This window comes from Marmota flaviventris, chromosome 5 (genome assembly GCF_047511675.1).
Source record: "Marmota flaviventris isolate mMarFla1 chromosome 5, mMarFla1.hap1, whole genome shotgun sequence".
Classification (NCBI taxonomy): Eukaryota; Metazoa; Chordata; class Mammalia; order Rodentia; family Sciuridae; genus Marmota; species Marmota flaviventris.
In genome coordinates this window covers 41,631,020-41,643,501 of record NC_092502.1, presented here as the reverse complement: position 1 = coordinate 41,643,501, position 12,482 = coordinate 41,631,020, and the positions used below count along the sequence as shown (strand labels likewise).

General features: G+C 38.3%; 1 protein-coding gene across 1 annotated transcript in view; it reads left to right on the top strand.

Moving 5' to 3' along the window:
• Positions 1-208: 208 nt before the first annotated feature.
• Positions 209-12,482, top strand: part of Trpc7 (transient receptor potential cation channel subfamily C member 7) — a 187,072-nt gene continuing 174,798 nt past the window's right edge. The window contains exon 1 of the mRNA XM_071612796.1: positions 209-249. Coding sequence (XP_071468897.1) covers positions 209-249 — 41 coding nt within the window. The remainder of the gene's footprint in view (positions 250-12,482) is intronic.

Genomic DNA, 12,482 nt, shown 5'->3' with positions numbered 1-12,482 from the left:
TCCCCTCCCCACAAAATAGTAGGTTTCACACTTTGCACCTTTGTGTGACCATTTAATCAGTATCAAATACCCTTTCCTAGCTTCTCACTCCTTTAGTTTTTCCTTCAAGCATTGCTTTCTCTGAGAGCCTTTCCTGATATACTTTCCCACTCCTGACTGGATCAGGTGACCTCTTATGAGCTTCGGAAGGCTCTGTCCTTTTCCCATCATGGCCCATGTCACACTGAACTTGAATGACCTGTGTGATAGGTAAGTGTCTCAGCCTACAATTTAGTTGTGTGTGTGTGTGTGTGTGTGTGTGCGTGCACACACACACACAAACATACACACAAAGAACCTTTCCTTTATTACTAAATAATTGGACTTAATTTCCATTTGACCTCCCAAATAATAATCTCAGTCATTCTAACACCATTTAGGACAGTTAAGATCTTTTTAACCAACTCAAGCCTACTCCCAGTCCCTACACCTTCCCCAGTTTGAGTATGGGCTCTGGGTTCTTGGTGTTATAGCGTAATCAGGGGTGGGAAAGGTATGGATGGCGCAGTTACCCTTCGGTTGTCATTATTAGTTCATGCTGGAATGATGAGATGCAGCCCATTCCCTCTGACTCTCTATTATAAATTAATAGTGGTCTTAGCCCCATGATCTTCCTCTCATAATTCAATACTATCTTGAGTTCTCCTCTCTTTTTCTTTGGTGCATGGGAATCATTTCCTATTCTCCATGCAAAGCTGAGCTCTAAAAAGGTTTCTCAAAGCTATCTATCCTAGACACTCCACATACCATCTCTAGAAAGTTAAGGACAGATACTCTCTGCTCCAGGTTGTCCCCAACCTGCCAGGATAAGCTCTCAATTCCCTACACATCCTCACATTCTCTCTGAGCACTCAGTTCTGAGTGTCAGGGGACCTGTAGTAGGGGAACAGCACCCCAAATTATTTCTATTGTTTCCTTTCTTGCTCTCTGCCATCAGCCCAGAAAATCTTTACCTGTTATGAAACAGGAGGGAAAACACTTCTGATTGATCTAATTCTTTCAAAGCAAAGACTTTGGGAATCTAAATTCCTATGCTCTTCAAATCCAAAAACGTTCTTTCAAACTACTGTCTGCTCCTCGAGTTTTCAAACATATTTAGAAACTCAAAAGCCAGGGCTTGACTTATATCTTTCTGTATTCTCCCATAACAACCCTTCCCAGAGGCATACATACACACACAAAAAAATGCCTCAAGATCTAGTTTGAACAGAGAATAAGCAATAGGATTAAAAAGATGAAGAAGAAGTAGGAATTCAGAATAATTAAATACATAGAAATGGTATCCCACTACCTCTGTTAACTCTTTCTGATTTGAGCATTTTGAAACCAATTATTACATTTGTTTCATTCTTACTATGTCCTTAGTAAAATGTTAGTTTAAAATAAAGCATATGAAAGGTGACTGATTTTTGCTTACAGTTCTTGGAATTTCAAGGAATAAATACCATAATTGATTATTAAATGGAATTTGGGTAAATAATACAAAGGAAGCAAAACTCCCTGGAAAAGCTTTAAAGGTGGTAAAATCAACCAAAAGAGTATTCTTGGCTTTTCTGCATAACTTTTATTTTAAAGCCTCTCCTAAGAAGTGACCAGGGGTCAGACACTTTCCAATGCTTTACATATATTATCTCATTTAATCACATCATAGAAAAAAATGGAATCTTCTAAGGATCAGTAGTCCTGGTATTTGGGGCCCACTTTCTCACTGTGAGATGGGAAGGCTCTCTCCCCTGAAGTGCCTGCCACCCTCAAAGGCTCCTCGGTTCAGGTAGAATAATACGAGGGGCTGGAATGTCACAAGAACTGAGCATCTTTCCTGGCATCTGTGGCTCTGACCTCATTAAATCTGCAAGTGAAAAACCTGGAAACATATTTATCACTTCATCACCTGTTTTGTATGATCAACTCTTGCACTGAGATAAATCCATGGAGGTTAATATGGGGAAACTGGTTATAATTTCAGGAAGGCTCTTTGAAAATTCATATTGCATTTGCCCTGAGGCTCATAATTTGACTTTCAATCATCACAGCTGAAGGACGTGGCATGAAAATTTTATAGCAAAAAGAGAATTCGTGAACCAGAAGTAACCTCCTTTATCAGTTTAATTATTTTCTTTTCTTTTTGTTTATTGATAATGGGGGTTGAACCCAGAGCTTTGCATATGCTAAGCATGTGTTCTACCACTAAGCTACATTCCCATTCCCAACTATTTACTTTTAAAGAGAAAATATGGAAATATAATTCACAGATATATTGTTCCTCAGATTTAGCATGGAGAGCAAGATGGCTATGCTTTTTTTAACTCAGGGGTGCTTAACCACTGAGCCACACTCCCAACCCTTTTTTGTATTTTATTCAGAGACAGGGTCTCACTGGGTTGCTTAGTGCCTCACTAAGTTACTGAGGCTGGCTTTGAATTCATGATGCTCCTGTCTCAACCTCCTGAGCCACTGGGATTACGGGTATGCACACACCTGGCAAGATAGCTATGCTTTTGAAAGCTAAATATACTCATTTATTCAGAATCATCCTTAGGTTATTGTTGCCCAACTAAATTGCCAAAGGGGCAATTTAGTGCAGGCAAATGACTGCTAGACTTGGTCAAGACTCAAGTCAGGCCAGGACTCTTTCCCACTTCACTTGCTAAGTCATTGTCTTCTCATCTGGAGATTGCAATATCCACCCTACCAATAGTACATCAGTTGCTCCACGTGAAAGAGTTGTATGATCTGTGAATCTGTGACGCACCATGTCCTCATGAAGGAGAGAGGGCAACCTGACTGCCAAGCTGACGATTCCTGTCCTTCTTGTAGGAATAATAGAATCACAACTAACACTTTTAGAGCACTCTCCATATACCAACACTGCCCTAAGAGTTAGCTCATTTAATCCTCAAACAATTCCCAAGTGGTGGTTACTATTACTATTCCCATCTTATGGATAAGAAAACTGAGTCATGGAGAGGCTAAGTAATTTGCCCAAAATAAAGCTGGGAGTCTAACCCAGGCCATCCTGCTCCAAAATTTCTTCTCTGAATACCCATGGTCAAGATATCTTCCAACCCCGCTCACATCTCTATCCTTTGATCTTCTCTAAAGCCACACTTCTTTAAGTCCTACAGTAACTGAAAGAAATACAACTCTCCAGAACTGAGTCTTCCTGGGATCTTGAGCCACTACTCCACAAAGAGCTTTTATTCAGAATCACTTTTATATCCTATAGACATAGAACTTCTGCTTGGTGGCCTTCTTCTGGAGTCATGAAGAGCAAAGTGAGTCCCTTCCTCCTGTGAATAGCTCAAATACTGAAGATGATTATTAATTCCCTGTAATTCTTATTTAAAGACTAAACATCCCAGATACTTCAACACTTCATGCCAAGAATGTTCCAGGGTCTTTTGAAGGTACTCACTTCCCATCTCTTTGTTCCTGTTCCTGTCCACTGACTATGACTGGACATACAACCACAAGGGTAATCTGTCTAGGACAGAGGCCAGGACTGCATTTCCCACAGCAGGATTGTCTGTACGCCATACACTACTAGGACAACTAACAGTCATGCTTCATTTTGACTAGCCTATGTATTCATCTGAGCTCAGTTTGCCTCCAAGCCTGAGAAATCTCTAAGATATGGAAGCTCTTCCTGGTAGAGAACAACTTTTCTAACTGAGGAAGTTTCAGTCAATGTCCATGCCCTGAGATGAACTACTTTGTTTTTAGATTCACCCTCCCCATCCCTCCAACATTGATTCTTCTCATTCTCCTTCCTTTAGGCCTCTTTCCTTCATCTTCTTCGGTCAGACATTCATTCATTTCTTCATTCACTCATATATATGGAGACCATAAAAAAACTGGCATGCCAGAAATCAGAGTCATAAAATATTAGAACTCTTTAGGAGTTCTGAAGAACTTTGAGGTTCACTATTGTTTTAATGCTGTGTAGAAGACAGACATGCTTTGGAGCATGCTTACCACTTGATAAGTTCTTGCTAAATTTAAATATAGGAGTACATGTATATGATATGAAATCATCTTCAGCATTTGAGCTGTTCCCAGGAGGAAGGGACTCACTTTGCTCTTCATGACTCCATATAATATATATATATAATATATGGAATATATATATACATATATATACACACACATATGTAGACATATATGATTATCTATAATGTTTCCAAATACTTTTTGAAAGGAAGTTAATAGGAAATAGTGCCTATTTTGTGGGATTTACATTTACATTTTCATCTTGCAACATGCTCACCACCCATCTCTGTGTTTCTCTGACTTTGTTCCCTAGACATAATTAAGAGAAATTTTCAAAGAAATGTCTAGATAAAAAATCATTTGTAGATTTTTCTCAAGGACATTCTTTATTCTGCTTACTTGCTGACTTTGGGAAGATGTTGGATACCAAAGGTTTATTTCAATAATAATTTCCTTAGATGAAGGGTTTCCTTTGATTTCCTTTGAATTCATAACATTTCTCTGTGCAACAAATTGTTTAACCCTCAGTCAAGAACAAAGAATCAAATTGTTGTTAAGTCAATCTATAATCTAAAAGGTTATTGACGATTATAAATTATTTTTTAGATCTTAACTTTTAATAAAGTTAACCTCTCTCTTTGTATATACTATATTACACAGCACCCCAAACTCTTACTTTGCTCCTGATTCTGTGAGTTGGACAGGTTCAGTGTAGATGGCATGTGTTTACCACACTTGGAGTCAGCTGAGATGATTAAGTAAGCAAGAGAGGACTAAGGGCACCTTGTTACTTGTCTGAGAGCTTGGTGTTGGCAGAGGCTGAGTGCCTAATTCTCTAGGTGGCCTCCCTTGCCAGATAACCTCTCTGAAGCAGAATTGCCTAGATTTCTTTATGTAGAGGCTGGCTTTTGAGAGCAAAAGCAGAAGTTATAAGATCTTTTAAGGACTGGGCTGGAAGGTTTCAGAACATCACTCCACTATGTTCTCTTGATAAAATCAAGTCACAGGTTAAGTCCAGATTCAAGGGTAGGGAAATAAAACCCAGCTCTGGATGGGTTAAGCAGCCAAGTTTGCAAAGGAGTACAGACATAAGAAGGCATGATTTATTGGATGCTATGTTAAATAATCTGCTACAAATAGGTGCTCCAAATGGATGTAATTATGTTACTGAGATAAGTTGCTACTCAGCCAAAGCTCAAAACCATCGTAAGATGTGATCTAAAGAGTTCCATCAATCCAGAGTGTACTTAGCAGAACTCAAAGATGTCTACTAGGGAAATAATGTGACTGGAAAAGGCATTCCTTGAGGTCACCTGAGTTTGAAGGAACAGAAAATGACTGAAATGGGGATGATCTTCAAGGCCCAGCAAATGGGCTTGCTAGCCTGAAAGGCCTGGGTTCAAATGTCAATTTTGCTACTTCCTAGTATGGAGCAAGATCTATGAGCTTTTTTATTTCCTCAAGTACAAAATAGGTGAAATATTATTATAAACCTCACAAAAACTTGTGCATAAGTTAAAGTGTTTCTAGTATAGTGCTCAGCAAAGTACCTGATACAGAATTAGAGCTTAATAAATGATGGATGGTTCCCATCATTTGGAAGTCTTTTCCTCTAATGAAAATGTTCATTATATTTCAATGAAAGTGGCTAATTCAAAGGAAGGCTGGGCTTTTGTTGACCTAGAGACAAGAGTGAAATTCGAAATATTGAACAATTTGTTTAGCCCAATCAGAACTGAAAGAGTTTTATGGTTAAGGCAGGACCTGTAGTCTCCTGTTATGCTAAGCATTAATACTTGAGTTGCTGGATTTGGAGCAAGTTCAGGAGATCTCAGCAGTCAGATCAGAGCAGGCTAGTGGCAGAGGAGCCTTGAAGAGCTTGGAGCAATGGCCATTTATGAGCCAATAAAGATATTTCAGTACTGTAACCCCAAGCATGGCCATGCAGGTGCAGACCAGCTAGAGCAATAACCCTGTTTAGGAGCAAGAAATGCCAAGGCTCTTCTTGTACAAGTAAGCATGGAAGAGAGGAGCCAGAATTAGTAGAGTTCATGCCTGAATGAGTAGAGTTCAGTTGATACCCAACAATGATTCAAACCAGGGAACAAAAGAACCATCATGCACAGCATCTAGAAGCTGGCAAGCCAGGAACAGCAGATCAATGGCAGACAAGAAACAGCAGAAATGGGCATCACAGGGGTGCAGGCTAGGCTCTGCTATGGATAGAACTTATTAGAGTAGAAACAAAGTGCCAGAAGCCAGGTAGACCAGCGAGGTAGACTGCTTTGAGTAAATGGAAGGGGTGGGGGTCTTGGGAAAGTTTCACATAACTGCTACCAAATCCAAAGATATATGCTTAGTGATATGTGGGCTCAGACAAGAGAAACTGTCCTGCCTTTGAAGAACATATGTGCACAGTGACCAGAGACCTCCTTGTTCCATTCCTTAAAGGGAATGTCCAGAGAAGCCATTGATTATAAGAAGCAAGAGGCTGGAGGGTGACCTCCAAATGGAAAGAGCAAGATAAAAGACATAAACATGTCTGGGTGTGAGGTAAGTACCTGATATGGAATGTACTCTGGGCTAGGAGTGGGAGACCAGGGCAAATTAGGAAGGCTTTGCCAGGAATTCACTGATTTGTAGAAGTAAAAGTCTTATAAGCCTATCAAATAAAGTCAACTTTCCATGCCTAGCAATCAAAGCTTAGCTCCAACTTGCTTTACCCTCATTTCTCCAAAATGGAATTGCAAGGAATAGGGAAATGGACAATCATATGCCATGGAGCATTTAAGAGGAGTAAAAAATGTCCATGCACATGTGAATCACAATCTCAGAGCCTGGTCCATACTCTCCACTTGATAAATGTCATGTCATGGTGTTTCCACCACCGGGTACAGTTGGGGAGTGGTGCATGGCTCATATTTTCTCAGTCACTCCAATTCATGTTCCCCTGAGATGTGTTTGTCCCAGGAGTCATCATTTTCTCATTCCCCCAAACCACTATAGAGGCAAGCAGAGCCCTGATTATGTCATAGGTTTTGTGAGATTTCATTGAGATCATAACTATTGTGTGCTTAGCTCAGTGTTGACAAGGATTATGTGTTCGATAAATGTTCATTGTCACTACTTTATTGCTGCTAGTGTACACACACACACACACACACACACACACATCTCTATAAGAAAAAATTCCCCTTCTGTCAAACCAGATGGCATGACGAACATGGAATGTGCATCCCTTCTCTAAGCCTTTGCTCAGTTTGCGTAGTGCACTCTCTGACTTACTTTAGGGTGGTATAAAGCCTTCCCATCCTCCAAATTCATCTTCACATTCTCTGTAAATCCTTCCCTGACAACTCTCACCTTCCTCCTTTGAAACCCCAGAGCATCGCTTGTCAGCATAATTCACTTGACAATTAACCACGCTGTCTTCTTGCAGCTCCCCTATTGTAGTTAAACCAACTATGTCTGACTTTATACCTTCCTCAATGCTTATGAGCCTTCAACCCCCAGCTCATGGATGCTGAGATACTCTAGTACCTAGCCCAGTATCTGGCACTGCGGTATTAGGTGAGTTCATTTGGAATCACATGAGATATGGTAGTAACTTGAGAGTTAAAAGCAAAGTGCCTAATGAAGGTTCTGGGATGATTACGAAAGAAACTGCTAAAAGAGAAAGAGCATCAGCACATCAATTGATAAAAATACGCACTTCCAAATACCTGTGCAGACAGTCTAAGCAGGAGGTTTGTGCCTTTGTGTTGTTTATTTTTCAAGCTGGCCCAAAACAAAACCAAGCATCCTGTTGAGCCCCCGGGACCTTCACAGTGCAGCACTGAGGAATTGTTTCTTAGCTTAGGAATTATGGAGCAGGGCCTGAATTAGCGATTCTTTTGAAACTGGGGAGAGATAAACTCTTGCTCCACACCTTGTGCCTCTCTCCCTCATCTGGAACCTTATGTATCAAATAAACATGCACTGACTGCTATGAGAAGAGAGAAGACGACATTGAACCCAGGTAAGTGAGATATAGACCTAACCTGAAGAAGCTCTGGGTCAGCAAAGGAGACATTTGTATATACACAGATTTTTGCTCAGACAGCACAAAGTGCCAAAGCCCCATCCACATCAGAGACAAATTCTAAATGGGCAGAGAAGGACAGATGGTTCAGGTGGACTTCCACCTCCTATATCTCTCTCTTTCACTAACAAACCCTTATTTACCTCCAAGATTGATTCCAGTCCCAACCCCTGGAGGTTTTTCTCCATTCTCCAGCCACAGGAACCATTCTTCTCTTAGGATCATTCAGCCCTATCTGTCAATTCTACCCTGTCTCACATGGCATTTTGCATTGGTGCTGCCAACATCCTACCAAAGTTTGCTTCTCATTTCATGAGATGCTGAAGTGATTTGTGTCTCTGGAGGCATCATTGAAGCCCAATTTCAAATATTTATGTTCATCACAGAAGCCACATTGATCAACTACATCATCATAAATGAATGGTATAAATGCAAATGTAAGATCAATCTGTATTAGCAAGAGGCCACTTCGTTTATCTGTTTTAAATGTGTGCAATCTACTTTGAAAATGAGTCCTACTGACAAAATCTAAACAAAATACAAGTTTGAAAAAAGACTCCTTCCCGTCACATATCTGGTAATTAACCACTAGTGTTCTGAAGAATATGTGCATTTTTGTCTTTTTTCCCAATATATGATAAAAATAATAATAATAAAAATAAATAAGTGAAAAACATATATGATCACCTACAGTGTTAGTCAGATTTCTACTGCTATGACAAATACTTGAGATAAACTAATTAAAAGGAGGAAAGGTTTATTTGGGCTCATGGCTGCAGAAGCTTCAGTACATGTTTGGCTGGTTCCCTTGCTTTTGGGTCTGTGGAAAGGCAGAACATTATGATGTGCAGCATGTAATGGGGAGAATCTGCTTACTTTATGACCAAAGAGAAAGGAAGAAGCCAGGGTCCCAATATGCCATTCAGGGACAATGGCCTAACTTCCCCCAAAGGCCTAACTTTCTCCCTCTAGGCCTTACCTCCTAAAAGATCCACCACCTCCTGACAGTACCACAAGTTGGTGACCAAACCTTTAACATGTGAGCTTTTGGGAAACATTTCAGATCCAAATTATAACAGACAGTATTGATTATTTATTGTAGAGGGGTTGGGTTTTTTAAATATTCTGTAAATTGAATACAATTCTTGAAGCAACAGAGAAAGGAAACTATGGGTTCTGTCATTCTGAGAGAGGAGAAAGAAGTTCTCCTGATTATTCTCTAATCTGAGGAACTGGACCAGTTCACTTCAGAAAAGTGTTCAGAGAAGAGGGGGAAGTTTTGACATCTTTTTCTAAGCATTTATAGAAATGATGTCGATCTGCTCTGTTCCCCTAATCCATCCTGACCCTGATAAAAATCAGTAATCCCCAAGGTATCCCTGGGATTTCACCTTCCCTCACCAAGGTGGCTGTTCTTAATCAAGTTAGTGTCACACATCTCCTCCTCCTAAAGAGCCTGCAGTATTTCCTCTGGTTTGTGAAGTCTCATCTATGGATTGTTAGGGGTTGTAGTTCACGAAGTTACCTTCACTAGTAGGGATCAAGCACCAAGAATTGTCATGAATTATTGCTGGTATGTTTTCAATTATTTAACACCACAAACTCTTTTAGAGAAATACTACAAGGTAATTTAGCATAGAGGATAAACGCATTCTCGAAATATGTAAATTGTTATTTCTAGTTTCTCTGCTGACTTATTGGAAGACCTTGGGAAAGTAACTTAATCTCATGAAGCTTCAGTTTCCTCATGTTTTAATGGAAGAAAATATTCAGTAAGTTCCTTTTAAGAATTTTGGGTGTTAAATAAGACAATATATATAAAGTTCTCAGAGAGTATCTGGCATTAAATAAATGTTAACAGTTTTTTTAATTAATGAAGTTTAGAAATTATTTGCTTTTATAAGGTTGAATTAAGAAGGCTTCACTCTCACTGGCCCACTTTGTAGAATGATAAGGAAAGGCTAGGGTTCTAATTAGGCTGGGAAAATTACTTCCAACATGAGGAATACCAAGAAGACTGTCATATACACATCAACATCATTCACTGGGTGCTGGTGTGTGGAGGATCCAGACATGCTCCTCTGGGTAATTCCACATGTGTCTCTTTGGAGGGAATTCTCAAGGCTCAGTGTTGATTTCCTTCCTTCTTTTCATCCTCTCTGTCTTCTGTTCTCCTTCTCTTCCTTCCTTCCTTAACTCAGTGATCTTAGCTATAGTCCACAGATGTCAGGATGCTGAATAGTAACAAGCAAGCTTTGGAATCAGAGAGATATGGGTCACAGCTTAGTTTAACAGCAAATTATGTGATCATGAATTAGTTACTTAAATCCTATCAAGCTCATTTTTCTCTTCTGTAAATTGATACAAATAATACATATCTTAAATTGTTAATTCAGGGATGAGTAAAAATATAATATATGTAAAGCAAATGGATTTTTTCCTGTGTAGCACTAAGCAAAATTACCTCTAAACATCAATTTCCTCATGAATATGAAGATTAAAATATTCTGAGTTTTTTATACTTTTATTGAGTCACAATTGACTCATGATACACTGTATCTATTTAAAGAATGAAATTTTGCAAGTTTTGACATATGTATACACTTATGAAACCATTACAATAATCAAGACAATGTGCATACTCTAGTGCCATATATATATAAAAAATAAAAAATATCAAAAAAAATAAATGATACAAAGAAAAGAATTTTATAGTTAAAAATAGTGACCTGGTCTCAAATCCTAGCTGGGTGACTGTCATAAAGTTACTAACTGACCTAGACTTCGGTTATTCTAACAACCTTAAAAGTTTTGTGGGTTATGCGAACTAACACATATATGTTTCTACCAAAATAATGCCTGTCACATAAAAGATGTTTGATAAATGCAGGTAAATACAGGAGGGAATTGCTCTCCCTGCTTCTAGAAAAGGAAAACTGCCATGGATATTGCCAAATATGCCCAGAAAGAAATTTTGTATTGTATTTTTTCTTTTGCTTATTTGAAGATAATAATTTGGGTTATAACAGATGGGATTGTATATATCTTTTCATTTTTCACTTATGTTATAAATACACATAAATCTTGGCCTGTGCACAACCATGATTATATTTCGAGATATGGCAAACATAGTTTCTTCAAGTGTCTTAGAAAAATAATAATATAGAAATAGGAAAAAATAATGTGAGTATATCCAACCATCCCAAAAGTTGCTTCCTATATCTTTGTAATCTTTCTCTCTGCCCCTTCCCACCCCGACACAGGAACTTAGGGAACCATTGATTTAATATCACTATACATTAGATTCAATTTCCTAGAATAAGATAAATGAAAACATAGAGGGTGTACTCTATTTTTTCTGCCATTTTTCATTTAACATAATTATTTCAAGAGTCATCATAATGTAAACCCATAGTTTATCATTTTAATTGCTGAGTACCATTCAATAAATATTTTCTCATTCTTTAAATTTTAACCTTCCTGTGTCTTTATACTTCTTGTAAGCAACACATCGTTGGGTCTCTTTTTATCCAATCTCATAATCTTTGCTTTTTAATTAGGATAGTTACATTATGAAATAATCAATATAATTTAAGTTTTTCATCTTGTTATTTTTTTCTTTTCCTTTATAGTACTGGGAATTGAATCCAGAAATGTTTCTATCACTGAGCTGAGCTACACCCCCAGGTTTTTTCTTTATTTTTTATTTTGAGACAGGGTCTCATTAAGTTGCTGGAGCTGCTCTTGAACTGTCTTCCTTCTGCCTCAGCCTCCCAGGTAGCTGGGATTATAGGTGAGTAGCACTGTGTCTGGCCCATTTGTTCTTTGTTCTCTTTGTCTTTTCTTGGATTTTGTGATTTCATTAGATTTTCTTCATTCTTATTAGGTATTAAGCTTGTAATATTTCAGTGATTGCATTGGTGTTTATTGTATATGTCTTTATGTTATTGCAGTTTACCTTCAGTTGATATTATACCACTTCACACAGAATATGAGAAACTAATAATCACATACTTCCATTTCTCATCTTTCAGTTCTTATGCTATTATTGTTACATTTACACACATATACAATACTTTCTCAATATATTAAACTTTCTATTAGATTATTATTTTGTTTAAAGTGACAATTACAGTGGCTGGGTGTGGTGGCACAGGTCTGTGATTCCAGCGACTCAGGAGGCTGTGGCAGGAGGATTGAAGTTCTTTATTCTTGGTTATGAATTCAGATTTCCACCAGGTATTATTGTCCTTTTATCTGAAAAACTTTCTTTAGCATTTCTTGTCACGTAGGTCTTCTCATGATAAATCCTTTTGCATCTAATCTGACTAAAAATATCTGTATTTTGCCTTCATTTGGGAAAAACTATTTT